The sequence below is a fragment of the Trichosurus vulpecula genome, chromosome 3, assembly GCF_011100635.1.
Source record: "Trichosurus vulpecula isolate mTriVul1 chromosome 3, mTriVul1.pri, whole genome shotgun sequence".
Taxonomy (NCBI): Eukaryota; Metazoa; Chordata; class Mammalia; order Diprotodontia; family Phalangeridae; genus Trichosurus; species Trichosurus vulpecula.
The window spans coordinates 305,014,683-305,031,751 of NC_050575.1; the positions used below are offsets into that span (position 1 = coordinate 305,014,683).

At 43.5% G+C, this 17,069-nt stretch overlaps 1 protein-coding gene across 3 annotated transcripts in view; it reads right to left on the reverse strand.

The window, feature by feature from the left end:
• Positions 1–17,069, reverse strand: part of PLEKHA2 (pleckstrin homology domain containing A2) — a 117,285-nt gene that overhangs the window by 81,014 nt on the left and 19,202 nt on the right. For 2 of the 3 annotated variants that reach the window (XM_036750825.1, XM_036750827.1), the window contains exon 2: positions 5,513–5,676. In XM_036750825.1, the coding sequence (XP_036606720.1) occupies positions 5,513–5,653 (141 nt within the window). In that variant the 5' untranslated portion in view covers positions 5,654–5,676. Of the gene's footprint in view, positions 1–5,512; positions 5,677–14,919; positions 15,224–17,069 lie in introns of all 3 variants that reach the window. The other variant, XM_036750826.1, reaches the window with a different exon arrangement.

The window sequence follows — 17,069 nt, forward strand, 5'->3', positions numbered from 1 at the left end:
ATGATGAAAAATGTACCTCCTGATAAAGAGGCGAAGGGCTCAAAATGCAGAATGAGACAAATATTTTTTGGACGTGGCCAATATGGACATTTGTTTTGATTTACTATGTATGTTTGTAATGGGGGGAAAAACATCAACTGAGCTAACTAGGGAAGTGGACTACTATCCTTGGAGTCTTCCAGCACTGGCAAGATTACCACTTTTCAGAGACATAGCAGAGGACAATCCTGCTCAGGCACAAGTTAGACTAGATAAGTTCTAAGGCATCTTCCAATTTAGCTTCAGATTCATGCCTAACTAAGCTAATTTCCCCAATGGGGGGAGAGGAGTAAGGGAGTATTGCTAAAAATAGCATTATGCATATTTGTACCAGGTTTTGTTTTTCTTGCTTTTTCAATGGGTGGGGAGGGGAGGGTGAGAAAGAGAGAGTTAGGAACTGAAAATAAAATAAAATTGAATTAAAAAAAAAAAAAAGAAACATGGCAGGGGAAAGGGTGTTCATACTAAAAATTCTTACTGATGAGGGGGCTGTCTCCAGTTATCCTGATCTATATCTTGCCTCTGGACCCAGATGGCTCCAGAGGAGAAAGTGAGGCTGGTCATTTTGCACAGCTCTCCCTCACTTAAATCCAATTCACTTTCAAGTCAAGGAATCATCTTCCTGATGTCATGGTCCTCTTCCAGAATGAAGGACAAACAACAACACTCTCACTGATGAAGTAAAAAAAAAAAAAAGGTTGAAGACCACTGCTTTAGAAAATATTTGACTTTGTCCTATAGATGAATAAACCTTTTTGAATGAATGACACACCAAAAGCATAACTAAGAGAAATAAATGCTGTTCCTGACTCTGAAGTTAAATTCTACCTGGAATATTTACTACTGTCTGACCCTGAGCATTTATTTCAACTCCTTAAGCCTCAATTTTTAAAATAAGGGGTTTGGACAAGGTGGCCTCAGAGGTCTCTCCCAAGCTCAAAATCACGGACCCCAAGGCCTGAGAGATTTTAGGGGAAAGGAAAAGGAAAGGAGGAGGGAAAGATATGCAAATGGTACTAAGTATCTCCTTGGACCAATGGGTTTAGGAAGGCTCTCCTAACCCCACCCTCTTAGGTAGTACACATAGGAGTGGTTGTAATGGGAACACGTCAGGTTTGGTTCTCATTCATTTGGTTAAAGGAAACTGAAGAACAAGAATAAAAGGTCATCATAGCAAAACAAGGCTCTGGTTCTTAGTGAAGATGGCTTCAAAATGTTCCCTCTCTGGTCCAAGTGGCAGGAAGCCCAAGCTAAGCTCTTGCTACATACAGCAGGCACGAGAACTCCCTACCCCCTTTATCACAGCACACCATGACATGTTCCTAGCTGCCGTCTCATGTTCCACAGGAAAACACCAGAGGCACCTCTATTTCTACAGGCCACAGGCCATAAACCACAGCATCTGTTGAATCACCAACCATTACCCATATAAGTGGTTATACAGGGTGGGGCCAAGACAAAGGTGTAGATGAGGGGAAAGGATGGAAGGAGGGGAATGGGCACTTATCACACATTTACTATGTGCCAGGCACTGTGCAAAGCACTTTTTACAAATATTATTTCATTCAATCCTCAGGGCAACCCTGAAAGGTGCTGTTATTATCCTCGTTTTATGGTGGAGGAAACCAAGACAGAGGTTAAATGACTTGCCCAGCATCACACAGCTAGGCAGTGTCTGGGGCTGGATTTTAAATCAGGTCTTCCAGACTCCAGGTCAAGCTCTATCTACTGCACAGCCTATTTGCCTAGGGAGTTTATAAGGGACTTTTTAAGGCATTCAAGGATTTCTCCTGTGCATTAATCCACGTTTTAATCTGGAGGGAAGCTGAGGTAGCTTTGTAGAATGTAGGGAAAATGGGGGATTCGAAGATACTTTGTTCTTAAATTCAAGTCATGCTGAAAGCCCAGCCCTTAAGAAGGCATTTAGCAGCAGCTTTAATCAGTTATCGAATCTGAAATATAAAGGCTAAGTATAGAGAAGCTAGGCCCCAGAGGGTCATCAACAGTGACTCACACATGTCTTTTTCCCATGGCTGCACATAATGTATAAGCTATCACTCAACACTCTGGCTTCCTTCTTCTGCAAGCTTCTGAACCACAGCCAGATCCCAGGACCCCCAAACACAGCTGTGACCTCTTTGGTCAATGGTCAAATCAGTTTTCAGGGTTACTCTTCCGCCCTCCGTGTAACAATGTCCCCTCCTGTCCTCCCTCCCTTTCCCACCACCTAGGAATAGGTTAGAAGACCCCATGTTACTAAAAAGAGATTCTTCCAAGCCTAACTCAGTTTGGGCAATTATATCTCAGAGCAATGATGATGCTAGAGACTTCTGGGCACAGAGATAAAACACAAAGCTTGCCTTTCTTCTCCTTTGAGACACCCATTTCTGATACAATCACCTCCCTACCAAGTAATCTAACTTTTAGCTGTATGACTTGGGTAAGTACATTTCTCTGGGCCTCAGTCTCTCCCTGTGAAAAATAAGGGGGTCGGGCTAGCTGGCATTCCAGGTCCCATACAGAGTTGGAAGTCTATGGTTCTCAAAATCAACATTTGTCCACCTCAGGGAACCAGGTCACTGTCTGTGCTGGGAGAGGCCCCAGACTGGAAGAGCAGGTGAGGCTACAGGGCCAGAACCACATCAACAAAAACTATGTAGAAACTGTCCCTGCCCTGCAGCCTAGATCTGGCCCAGCGAGCCTGATGCCTGACTTCAGCAAAAGTTTAACATTTGCTAAAGTACTCAATGTGAGGAAAGGCACCCATTCCCCAGAGTTGAGAGAGCAGCAAATCTGGAAGCTGTAGGGCCATTAGTCCTTTAAGAACCTATGAATGGACTAGGACCCAATGCCCAAAGGCAGTGGTTCCCACCGCCTGGTTGGGGTTTGAATTTTTCTCAGTCCTACCACCTGGCTGCTTGTCTGTGATTACATCTCCTCCTTACTAGTCTAGAGGAACAATATCTGGGGCCAATCTTTTCTCTGGCTATCCCCCATACCTGGAATGCTCTCCTTCCTCATCTCTGCCTCCCAACTTCCTTCAAGTCACAGCTAAAATCCCACCTTTCATGGGAAGCCTTTCCCAATCCCTCAATTTAATTCAAAATACCTTCCTTCTGTTACTTCTAATTTATCCTAGCTATAGCTAGGGTGTATATAGCTGTTTGCATGTTGTCTCCCCCATTAGACTGAGAACTCCTTGAGAATAAGAGCTTTTTCCTTTCTTTGTATCCCTAGTGCTTAACACAGTGGCTGGCACATAGTAGGCACTTAAATGTTTACTGACTGCCTGATTTTTACATACATTTATAATCTATCCCTCCCACTATCTATACTCCCCTCCCATGGACACCCCATTGAATGGAAGAAAGGAAGGAAGGAAAGAAAGAAAGAGAGAGAGAGAGAGAGGGAGAGAAGGAGGGAGGAAGGAAGGAAGGAAGGAAGGAAGGAAGGAAGGAAGGAAGGAAAGAAGGAAGGAAGGAAAGAAGGAAGGAAGGAAGGAAGGAAGGAAAGAAGGAAGGAAGGAAAGAAGGAAGGAAGGAAAGAAGGAAGAAAGGAAAGAAAAATGAAAGAAAGAAAGAAAGAAAGAAAGAAAGAAAGAAAGAAAGAAAGAAAGAATGAAAGGAAGAAAGAAAGGAAGGAAGGAAGGAAGGAAGGAAGGAAGGAGGGAAGAAAGAAAGAAAGCAAAAAAGAAACCAAATCTCTCATAATAAGCATGCAAAGTACAGCAAAACAAATTCCTACATTGAACATTCCCAAAAATGTATGTCTTTCACTTTATTTTAAGTCTATCACCTCTCTATTTTGTCTTCGGTCCTCTGCATTCCTGTTTTATCATCACATTGATCAGAGTTCTAAAGTCTTCCAAAGATGTTTTTCCTCTAAAATGTTGTAATCATATAAATTGTTCTCCTAGTTCTGCTCAGTTTGTCCTGAATTAGTTCATAGAGGTCTAGCTGGCACCAAGCTTAAAAATTATCTGATCCAACCATGATTCCAGAGGGCCAAGGATGAAGAATGCCACCCTTCTCCTGACAGAGGAATGATAGACTAAATATGCAGAACAGGACATGCTTTCTGGATGTGGCCAGTGCAGGAACTTGTTTTGTTTGGGCATTTATATGTGCTGCATGGGTTGTTTTGTTTGTCCTTCCCGCCCCGCCCCCCGCCCCCCCCCCCCCCCCCCCGCCCTGGGGAGGGGAGAGGTGAGAGGAAAAAAAAAATGCTTCTTAACTTAAAAAAAAAAAACCAAATATAAAAAATGATTTGGTCCAACCACCTCATTTTACAAAGGGGAAAACTAAGATTAGGGAACTAATTAGCAAGTAGTAGAGACAAATAGAGTGCTGGGCCTGGAGTCAGGGAGATCTGAGTTCAAATCCAGCCTCAGACACTAGCTGTGTTATCTTGAGCAGCTGCTTAACCTTGATCTGCCTCCATTTCCTCCACTGTAAAATGAGGATAATAAAAGTACCTCACTCCCAGGGTTATAAGGATCAAACATTTGTAACATTTGTAAATAACATTTGTAAAACGCTTATCACAGCGCCTGGCACACAGTAGGAGCCTAATAAATGCTTCTCTCTTTCCTCCCTGTACGCCACTGCTCTCTTCACCTGGTTTGCTCTTGGTTTCATCATCTCACTTACTCTCTTCTGATAGTGCTGACTCTGTGCTTGGCCCGTCTAGCTGAGTCCTGGCATCTGACCATCCTATCCTTTTGTTCCCCTATTCTACGGAACTCTCTGGTACATGACTTTTGTTTAGGGCTGTCATTTGTTGAATCATAGTTGTGGGCAACGGGCTTGCCAGAAGCAGCAAAAGCTGCCCTACCTGGTCCCCATGAAACCCAGAGGCTTCCAACAACCTCCATTAACTCTATGCATCCCACAGTTCTATCTCACCATCCCAACACATAAGTGTCCTTTCTACAGAAGTCCAAAGTTGGGGAGATTAACAAGCTCAAGAGCGTTCAGAGTCAGGCAAGCAGGATAGTTGGGGGACACAGCCATGTCATATAATGGATGGTAGGGATATTTTAACCTGGAAAAAAGAAGACTCTGGCAGACGCGATAACTCCCTCTTCCCTCTGCTTGGCCCCAGAAGGGCAGAATTGGGACCCATGGGTAGAGGCTACAGAGAGACAGACTCTAGTTTGCTATGAAGAGAAAACTTCCTAATATCAGAGCTGTCCAAAAGTGAACTAGCTGCCTCAGGAATGCCCTTTCACGCTTTCAAGAGGAAAGGTAAATTATATATTATATATATATGATATATATTATATAATAAATTGAGTTCCAGCTTTGGATAAGGGGTGGACTGAGCACTTAGATCCCTTCCACTCTATAATTCTGTGATATTTTCTCCATGGGGAGAAGGAGAGGAATGGGTCAAGTTTTTTGTCCTCCATGCTGATAATAGATGAAGCAGATAAAGCTGATAAGGTTAGCCACAGGCTCAAGTCTTATCTCACCTGAGGATTGTCCATATACCAGAGGAGGCAGTTAGCCTGGGTGTCCAGGATAAAGTATCTCCGTAGGAACTTGCCACTGGTCTCATTGTCCTCAATGTCCAAGAACCCACAAATTCGATTCTGCCGATCCACATAAGGCATTCCTGTGCTCTGCTCACATCACCCTGCAAGACAGACATTAAGGAGAGGCAACCACATTAGGAAATTATTTAGGAATCTCTCTAGGACTTGGCTCATAGCTACAGAGAAGTATAACTAGGATCTTCAATAGCTTTCCTTTCCAAGGTATCAAATTCTCCACCCCAGCCAGCTCTCACAGATCTACCTCCACCCTGGGGGATGCCAATCATCAGCTTCAGTAACTAGAAAAACCTGTGCAAACCTATGCCAGGGTCACTGAGAAGGGTAATGCCTTCTCCAAGAAGAAGGGAAGATAGTAATACAATATCAAATGCTTGGGAGCACATGAGTTCTACTTCCTTCTACCAACACACCCTTACAAGTAGTACATCCACCCAAGAGACTGCTTTTTAACTGAAGAGGAGATTGAGATGAGAAAGATGAGAAAGCTCCAATCCAAATCCAAAGTCTAGACCAAGTACATAACTATATTATTACTATACTATATTCTTCTATGCTATACTACACCATGCCATAGTATCCTGGGGCAGCATGGCTCTCTCCTCCACTTTATTTTCATAAGAAGGCAGGAGGACGATGACCATATTTTTGTCTATTAGAAGAACATTTTACAGCGAGCATGGGATTAGTAGGAGTGTTGGACCTGAGCTGGGAATCAGGAGATCTGAATTCAAATCCTCTCTCCAACACTTACTAGCTAATTATGTGACTATAGACAAGTCACTTAACCTCTTAGCCTCAGTTTCCTCATCTGCAAAATGAAAAAGTTGGAATATCTTTCCAGTCTTATTGTACATTATTTTACCTCATGAAGTCTGCAACCCAGTCAAACAAATGATACTCCATCTCCTGTCTTTATACTGGCCACCCCCCTTTATTAAATTACTTTGTAGGTATTTGTATTTATTAATTTTGTTTTTCTGCTAATGTATGTATATGTACTTGTGCACATAAATATGCATTACATAACTATGCTCCACATATTTCAAATGTACTCATTGTATGTTAGAACTTAAGTTCATTGTGAGGAGGGATTTTTTCATTCCTTTTCCTTGTATCCCCAGCACCTAGCCCAGTGTCTGGCATGTAGTAGGCATTAAATTAATATTTGTTGATTGACTGAAGGTCCCTTCTAGATCTAAATATGTCCCCAGACACCCCGTTCTAGACCCAGAATCAGAGTAATGAGATTCTGAATTAATCAAAAGAGGAGGCCCACCTCATTATCATCTTGAGGTGAGATGTGAAGGGGGCAAGTCTCTAAGCCTCCCTCTTCTCACCCTACCAGAAGAACTGAGTTGCTCAAGACCTAAATGACAGCTGAGAGTAAGGTTTGTGAGGGTCACTCTGCTGTACTTTATAAACATTCTACCTGGAATGTTAGGACTATTACTTCTCCTTGTCTCTCCCCTATCATAGTGCCACCCTTCCTGTGCGACTACAGGCAAGTCTCTTAACCTCTTGGCCTCAGTTTCTTCACCTGTAAAATGAGGAGGTTGGACTAGCCAACCAGAAAGTTGGGACCTTCAAGTTCCCCATTCTCTGTCACTCAATTTTACTGCCCTAGATACAAATTACGTTGCCTTATCACCTTCTCCCAGACTTTTATCTCTACACACCTTAGTCTTCCACTTCCTCTAGTCCCACTTCCCCTGCCAGCCCTTCTAACAGACTACTCTTAAGTGCCTTTTGGAACCCCCCTTTTTAAAGGTTTATTGTTGCTCTTTGTTTTTATATCATAATCATTTCCAGTGAGCCCTCCCCCATAAAGTGAGACTTCCCTTGCTATAAAGAAAACCAGTTAAGAAAAGTCAATCAAATGACACAGTGCCTGTATATACGTGTACACAATGTTCCACACCCATAGTCTCCCAACTCTCCAAGAAAAGGGAGGAAGAAAATTGCAACAGCTCTTCTCTAGGGCCAAGACTGGTCACTACAATACACACACAGCCTTCTGCTTGCTTTGGTGTTCTTTGCCTTTACTTTATTGCAGTCATGGTATATATTGTTTTCCTGGTTCTGCTTATTTTATTTTACTTCAGCTCATATAAGTCTTCCCATATTTCTCTGAATTCCTTAGATGGTAGAGTAGAAAGAGCACTGGCTCTGGAGTCAGAGGACCTGGATTGAGATCTTACCTCTAAAGCTTACTACCTGAGTGACCTTGGGCAAGTTACTACATATTCCTGGGCCTTAGTTTCTTCACCTGTAAGATGAGGAAGATGGTCTAGATGGGCTTTAAGTCCCTTCCAGCTCTTAATTTATGACCCTATGATCACCATTTTTTATGGCACAATATTCTATAATCTTCACATATCTCAATTTTTTTCAGATATTTTCCAACTGACAGACACCTTCATTTCCAGTTTTTTACTACCACATAAAATGCTTCTTTTTTCTTTACATAAACAAATTTGCTTACATCTTCTAACTTTTCCAATGTTCTTGAACATCAAATGAAATCTGATTTTGCACTAATGCTCCATTCCTTAAAATTCTCTCCAGTGTAGGTTATTTCTCCTACATCCTCTAAGTTATAGGACATCAGCATGCTTTTGCTTCTTCACTGTCACTACCACTTTTCTTTCATCAAAACTCCTTTTTCAAAGTTCATGAAATCAGGCTATAGATTGCTCCCTCTCAATTTCTCTCTCTCTCTGTCTCGGTCGCACTCTGTCTCTATCTCACTCTCTCCCTCTCACTCTCTCTCTTCTTGCTGCTATCAACTACTGACCTTCAAGTTATTCTCCCAACCTTCTTCAAAGCTTTTGGCACATAATTCAGTCTTCCATTATACCTCATCCTCTGCCACCAATCACAGTAACTTCAAAGAGATGTTGGCAATTCTTTTGACATTCTCATCTTGCAGTTCTGCTTCTTTAACTTGGGTGATCTCAATCTCTGGTCTACTTCTGCATGGCCATGGACCTTAGAAGCCACTATCACCCATAACTATACCATCTCAAAGTGTGAGATGGTAAGAGACACTTCAGAATTTGCAGTCAAAGGTGTACATTCCAATATTTGCTCTTGCTCCTGGGTGACTTTGAACAAGTCACTTAACTGCTCTAGGACTCAGTTTCTTCATCTGTAAAATGAGGGTGGTTGACCTCTGAGGTCCCTCCCTGCTCTAAATCTATGACCCCATGAGGCTAAAACTCTGAAATTCTACTCTTTAATAGCCTTCCACCTCTTCTACTCCTTCACTATTACTGAACCTACTTTTCATCCCCATGATAAGCTCTGGTACCTTAACTCCTTCTCCCAGTCCATGGTCCATATTCTGATTTCCCCATCTAGCCACTTCAACAATTCACTGGCCATAGAATTGTTCACGTCCTTGATATTTCTACAGATTCCCCCTATCACCTCTGGGTACCTCAACCATCTGACTTCTCTACTGATCAGAGCTACAGAATATCCCTAAACCCTACTGACTCAATCACAAATTCAAGCAATTTCACTCCCACCCCAACTTAGCAGTCATTATTCAATTTGTTGGCTAACCATTGACCAGGTACCATTCCAGACCTCTTCTGGTCTCTTTAAGCCCCAATTACCTCCCCACCTTCTCAGAAGATAATCTTGTCTTTTACTTTTCTGAGACTAAGATGTGCATTTCTCAATTCCCCTCCCTACCACCTAAACATTACAGTGTCAGTTCCCACTCTCCTCTTTCCTAACTGTCAGTGGAAGAGATGTCCACCTCCTTGCCAAGGCTAAAATCATATCCTTCCACCTAGGCTTGGATTCTATCCCTTCCTAACCCATCTGGAACCTTACTGATTCCAGCAAGATTCTTGTTGGAATCCTTTCTCTTGAATCTTCAATTGCTTCCTATCCATTGGCTCCTTCCCTTTTGCCTAAAATAACGCTCAGGTTTCCCCTCTCCTACAAATCAAAAACAAAACACTCCCAAACTGTGGTCCCCTTTCCTGGCCGCCCCCCCCTTCACTCCTACACTTTTTAAAAGAAAAGAATACCCAGTGTACAGGTGATACTTTCACTTCCTCATCTTCTCTGCAGCAGTATCTCCCTCCCCCACACCAGTTTATTCTTTCTACTGATGAGTAACACAGGCCCTCAGAATAGTGTAGTTCAGACAGAAATCTAAGAATAGAACAGCCCATGAGCCTCAATAGTAGCTCAATTAGTCCAGGATCAGCACCCAATTACCTCCAGCTTCCCAAAGCATAAAGAGCAATGGAAGTCCCTCCATGGGAACGTCACTCTCCAAGGCACAGGGAAGGTTAAGAGACACTCTCGGCTGGCCCAGTGACAAGCACCTTTCAGCCAGGCATGTGGCACATGTAGTTACAATGTAAGGAATGAAGGACTCAGCCCACCAGACACTGGCAGAGTAGGACTCCTCAGCTAGCCAAAGCCTACAAAGGTAAACTCTTGGACAACTCCCCCATAGTTGTACCCTCTGAAGAAACCCTCAGAGAGCTGAGGGGGAGGATGGGAGGTAGTATAATGATAACCAGCAAGGGGTGGGGCTGCTTGCTCTATTATCAAGAGGACAGAGCCATCACCTTGCCTAAGCAGGCCTTGGCAACTACATCTGGACCAGCGGTGGTTCCCCTTTGTTGCATCCAGGTGCCTGAGCCACCCATGTCAGGACCATGGCCACTCGTGGTTTCAATACCACCTACTCCTGAAGTCCTTGAAATCTGGCTTCCAATCCTACCACTCCACTAAAATTGCTCTGAGGACAGCAGTGACCTTATTACTAAGTCCAATGGCCTTCGATTTCAATTCAATAAGCATTTATTAAACACCTACTATGGACAAGGCTCTGTCTTAGGCACCAGGGATACAATGATAAAATCCCAAATAGTCTCTGCTCTCAAGGAGCTTTTATTGGGAAACACAACCATACATAAATAGAAAGCATCATTGACGTAAGGGGGGAGGGATAGGCACTAACAACTGGGGACTAAGGAAAGGATTAAAATAGGAACTGGCATCTGTCCTGAGCATAGTGTCCAAGTCACTTCGTTCTTGATTCAATGAATCCTTATTAAGCATCTACTATTCATTCATTCATCACTGTGCTAGGCACTGGAGGAGACATAAAATTTAAATAAGCCACAGTCCATACCCTCCTTGTGATTATAGTCTACTGGGGGCCATAAACATAGATAAATAATAATATGCCATATTATATTATGAGTATATTAGGGTTATAAAACAAAGTGCCATGTGAAGTCTAAGAGGGAGGGGACAAGCATTTATTAAATCCCTATGATGTGCCAGGTACAGTGTTAAGTGCTTTATGACATTATCTCATTTGATCCTAAGGGAACTTTCACCATTGATGGGAGTGTACAGGATGGTCAGAGCAGAGAAAATCTCTTATGGTAAATGGCATTTGAATTGGGATTTAAAGAACAAGAATTCAAAATAGGGTGAAGAAAGTTTGGGGAGGAATTCTAATGCCATCTCCCATTGGGAAAAAGAAAAGCAAAAGTATGGAGGCAGGAATGCATGGGGTATGTGCATGGGGAACAGCAAGTAGCCTGTTTGGTGGCAGCACAGAGGTATTTCACAGAGGTGTTTCAGAGGTAGCCTTGTCAAAAAGTTAGTGACTAATGGGATACATGAAGTATGAGTGGGGAAAATCAAAGATAACAGCAAAGTTTCAACTATGGAAAGCTGTGAAAAAATGGTGGTCCCCCTGACAGAAATAGTGAAATCAAAAGCAGCTGCAAGTTGGAGGAATAAAGATAATGAGTTTGGTTTGGGACCTGTTGAATTGGAGGTGCTAGCAAAGTCTCTCTTGTATATAGCCTGGCTTCTATTATACTATACTCCCTTGCATCACCTATACTGTGGTGACCCCTTCTTCCATTTCCTTCATTGATTCCTCTTTCTGCTCTTGACTTGTTGTTGTTCAGTCATTTTCAGTCACATCCTACTTCATGACTCCATTATGGGGTTTTCTTGACAAAGATACTCGAGTAGTTTGCCGTTTCCTTCTCCAGCTCTTATTACAGATGAGGAAACCAAGGCAAACAGGGTTAAGTAACTTGCCCAGGATCACACAGCTAATAAGTGTCTAAGGACAGATTTGAGCTCATGAAGACGTCTTCCTGACTTCAGGTCTGGCCCTCTATCCATTGTACCACCTAGCTGCCACCTTAACTTAAGTGTACCCCAAGTCTGTACTCTCTCCCTTTTTGATCTCATCCACTCTTACAACTTTCCCTCTATACAAATAACTCCAAAATCTATATTTTAAGCTCCAACCTCTCTCTCCGGAACTCCTGACCACATTTCCAACTGTCATCAGGTCAACTCAAGCTGGATGTTCCTCTAGTCCCAAACTCTTACTATACTCAATGTATCCAAAACTTTCTTCCCAAATGTCTCTTCCTTCTCCTTCCTTCCCTAAGTCATTCCACAGTAGAGGCTAGACCCCCTCTGATAAGGGAAATAGAGCTTTCCTCAGGAAGAAGGGAAGAAAGGTGGGAGAGCTGATCCTACAAACCTCACTCCTATGTAGTTTTCTTAGGAAGCTAATTCATCAATTCATGTGGAAGTGGGGAAAAGCCATCACCTTGCCCCTTTCTATCTTTAAAATAGATGTGTTTCATCACAGAATTTAGAGCTAGAAAATATCTTAGGCATCCTCTAATCCAGGCCCCTGGTCACATATTAATAAACAATAGGGGCTCAGATTTAAACCCGAATTTCCTAATTCTAAATGTAGTACTCCTTCCTCATGCCTCTCATTATGTGTTATTCTTCTGTCCTAGAACCTTCAATGGCTCCCTATTCTCCATTAAATAAAAGCCAAATTCCTCAGCCTGGCATTCACAGCTTTATATAATCTGGTTCCAATCCACCCATGCCAGCTTCCCTAGTGTTATTCTCCTTCAGGGTCCATTCAAGCTACCCTGTTCATCATCCCATGACTTAATTAGCACACATTTTTTAATACCTCAGTGCCTTTGCTCTCCACATTCTCTGGATATAAAAATGCCTGAATTACCCTCCTCAACAGTCTTCCTGTTAAAATTTAACCCCCTCTTTTCAAAACTAGTTCCAATGCAAACTTCCCCATGAAGGCTTCCTTGACAGTCCCTTACCCCACCTCAATCAAAAAGGATGTCTGGCCAGTATAAACTCTCATGGCACTTTGTGCTCACCCCTCATCTATCAATCAATCACTCAACAAGCCTTTATTAAGCCACAACTATATGTCAGGCTCTCATGAACAAAGTGTGTTCCGCTTGGCATTACAGTCATGGGTGGACACATCTTATCTCCCTTACTATACTGTAAAGAACCTGAAGCCTCGAGGCCACATGTGGACCTCTAGGTCCTCAAGTGCGGCCCTTTGACCAAATCCATACTTCACAGAACAAATCCTTTTATTAAGGATATAAAACTAGTTAAGTATCAAAGGCAGCATTCAAATATAGCACTCATTCCTCTACACCACATGCCCCTCTATATAGTTTAGAGCTTTATACACATTAAACATTTAACATTTGTTGAATAATAATAGATGACAATATTTATATACCACTTTCAGGTTTGCAAAGTGCCTTACATATATAATTTTGTAATAATAGTAGCTAACATTTATTTAGGCCTACTATGTGCCAGTCACTGTGCCAAGTGCTTCACAATTACTATCTCATTTGATCCTGGAAACAACTCTTGGAGGTAGGTGCTATTATTATCCTCATTTTACAGTAGAAAAAGCTGAGGCAGAGAGTGTTTAAATGATTTGTCTAGGGTCATGCAGCTAGTAAGTGTCTGAGGCCAGATTTGAACCCCGGTGTTCCTAGTCACTGTGCCACCCTCGCTGCCTCACAATGGCTCTGTGAGGCAGGTGTTATCATTATCCCCAATTTACAGAGGAAACTGAGTCTGATACAGGTTAAGTGTTAAGCCCTGGGTCACACAGGAAATGTCCAATATGGAATTTCTGGTCTCCCAGTCTGAAGCACTCACTGCACTACTTGCTGAGTTAGAATAATGTCAGAGAGAGCTCAGTCCTTCAGAGACAGACTCCTCTTGGTATCACTCCTCTCAGAGCAGAATCCTAAAGCATAACCCAGGAGATCAATCCTTCTCATTTTTCCAGGAGGGCATGAGCCCACATGGGTTTTTAGTCAGCAGAAAAAAAAAAAAGTCAACGTGAAGCAGGGAGCCTGACTCACTGTCAGTCAGTAAGTGACTACCCGAGACAAGCAGAGAAATATGAGGAGAACACACCATCGGTCTCACCAGCCCTGAGAGGGATGACCTCCACAAGGCAATGAGGCAAATCCCTAGGATGCCGGGCAGTTCCCAGAGGTGGCCTGGCTGTTAGTGGCATCACCATACTCCCCAAAGCCCGGGCCATGCCATCGTCGATGTATCCCTCAGCCTCACAGCCCACCTCCATCTAACCAATTGCCAAATCCTGAAAAGGCAGAGTAGGGGAGTGGAACAAACACTAGGCCTGGAGTCCTGAGAACTAAGCAGGAGGACCCCCAGCTCGGACATTACATACAGTGCAGCCACGGGTAACCTCTCTGGGCCTCTGGATCTTTATCGGTAAAATGAGGGATTTGGACTACATGGTCTCAATGTCCCTTCCAGCTCTAGATTCAAGGACCTCAGGGGGAGATAGATAGATAGACAGACAGACAGACAGACAGACAGATAGAGAGATAGGCAGATAAGATACATACATACAAACACACATACATACATACATACATAGATGAAAGAAAAGAGAAAGAACGAATGAAAGAAAGAAAGAAAGAAAGAAAGAAAGAAAGAAAGAAAGAAAGAAAGAAAGAAAGAGGAACTATTATTATCCCTACAGGCCATTCCACAAAAGCTTAGCTCTAGCTGAACCCTGGCCATTCTGATTCAGCCCTGCAGTATGAGGAGGCTGGCTTTGGGAAAGTCCCTGAAGAGACACAGATCAGCCCTGCCCAGCTCCCTAAACAAGGCCAAGCCCCACTTCTCCTGGCACCAGAGACAGAAGAGCAAATGACTGGGTGAGGGGAGCAGCCAGAACCACCCCAGGGAGAGGGCACAAAAGAGCGGGTTAGTAGTACATGGGAAAGGAGGAGGGGGAGGCAGAGGAGAAAGCAGCAGAAGGAAGAGGAGGTACAGAAAGATGGAGGAAGAGAGGGAGGAAAGAAAGGGAGACGACCGAGGAAGAGCCAGAGGAAGAGATGGAGGAAAATGAGAAGCCGACAGAGCAACGAGGGTCCCTTGCACAGGGGTGAGATCACCAGGGTTAATGATACCTGTAGCACCTGCCGAAGCTCCCCTGGATTCTCAGGCCTTCGCCTCTGCAGATTTTTTCTAGTTCCAATTTTGCACAAGAGGTGCTGGTGAATGGGTCTCCCTGGGACTCAGGAAAGGGAAGGAAGTGGAGGCAGGTCCAGGGCACTGCCAAAAGTAGGGAACAGCTGCTGCTCAGAAGGAACTGAAGTCTCTTCCCCTGAATTGAAACTGGGAGTCTTCCAGCAAGGGAGATAAGGAGATGGGGAAGTAGAGAAGGGGGAGGGGTGGAGAGCCAGAGATCTGAGAGAAAGGTCGGTGGCTGCTCTGCAATAAGAAAGCAGGAAAAAAAAATTAAGAGAAAACTAGACAGGTTCTGACAACCTCAACTCTTGGGGCTATAGGCACCACATTAGACTCCTCCTCACCAGGGATGAAAAAAAGTCAGAGCAGGACGACATCTACCCAGCAGTCTGGCACATTCCCATGATGCCAGGTGATTAGGGCCAAATTACCCAAAGGCCAAAGGCCTCTGTGGTTCCCCAAACCCTCTGGAGTAAAGTCTGAAAGATGTAACGTCATCCCACAGGAGGCTGGGCAAATGCCCTTTGGGAGGAAAGGCCCAGAGTACCTATAATGCCTCATTTAACTTCCATTTTTAAACAAATTCACTCTGTAAGCCTGACTGGATGGATTAATTTCTCTCTTCTTCTCCAATCAGGGGTCAGGGAAAGTGAGTTTCGCTTCCGAAAAAGATAAGGGCTTCTTATTCGCTAGGCTCCATTGTAGGGGGGTGAGGTCCACCAAAGGCAGATGTGGATTCTACTCTCAATTTCCTCCCCTCCACAGAGAAAAGAACAAAACTGTTCAATTATTTGAGCATCCCTAGATGTAGCTGAGTCATAAAGCTCACTAGAGATGTGGGAGCTGGGGGTGAGGGGAGAATGGATGAATCTCTTGCAGAAAGAGAACTGATGGGGGGGGCGGGGCGGCTTTGCATTTGATCATACAATGGAGCCACAACACGGGGCTCAGCAGGGCTCATAATGAACAAATTTGGGGTCCCAAGGCCCTTGTTAAGATTCTGTTATATGCAATTTTTAAAATGTTGCAAAATTACAAGAAATAAGCTTGACCCCAATGAAGAAATGTGAAAATTCACTTCCCCCAATTCCTTTGCAGAGGTAGGAGGTTCATGGGCATGGAACATTGCATTTGAAGTCCTTTTTTTGGGGGGGGGGGTGCGGTGTAATATATTGATCATTTTTTATCAGTCAAATTATTAAGCACCTACTACATGCTGGGTATTGTGCTAAGCAGTGTGGATACAAAAAGAGGCAAAAGACAGTCCCTGCCCTCAAGGAGCTTACACTCTAATGGGGGAAAGAATAAGTAAACAAATAAATATGCAAAGCAAGTTATGCATAGGATAAATAGCAAATAATTAACAGAGGGGAAAGCACTGAAATTAAGAGTGGTTGGGAAAGGCTTCCTCTAGGAGGTTTAATTGGGACCCAAAAGAAGTCAGGGAGGTCAGTAGTCAGAACAGAGAAGGGAGAACATTGCAGGCATGGAGGTCAGCTGGAAAAAATTCCTGGAGTCAAGAGATAGAGTGTCTTGTTCATGGAACAGCCAGAAGGACAATGTCACCAGATTGAAGATCACCTGTCAGGGAATAAAATGTAAAAAGACTGGAAAAGTCAGAGGAGGCTAGGTTGTAAAGGGCTTTAAAGGCCAAACAGAGCATTTTGTTTTTGCTCCTGGAGGCAATAGGAAGCCACTAGAGTTTACTAAGTGGAGAGGGTGACATGATTGAACCTTCAATTTAGGAAAGTCACTTTCATGGCTGAGTGGAGGATGGATTAGAATGGGGAGAAATTTGAGGCAGGTAGACCCCCCCAGTAGACTATTGCAATAATCCAGGGGTGAGATGATGAGGGCCTGTACCAGAGAAGTAGCAGTATTGGAGGAGAAAAGGGGGCATATTGGAGAGATGTAGCAAAGATCTGAGAATTGACAGGCCTAACTATCCAACAGCTTGGATAGTTAGGAATTCAAGATGGCTCCTCAGTTAACACCTTGGGTGATGAGAAAGGTGGTATTGCCCTCTATAATAACAGGGAAGGCAAGGGGGGAGAGAGTTTAGTGGGAAAGACAATGAGTTCTGTTTTGG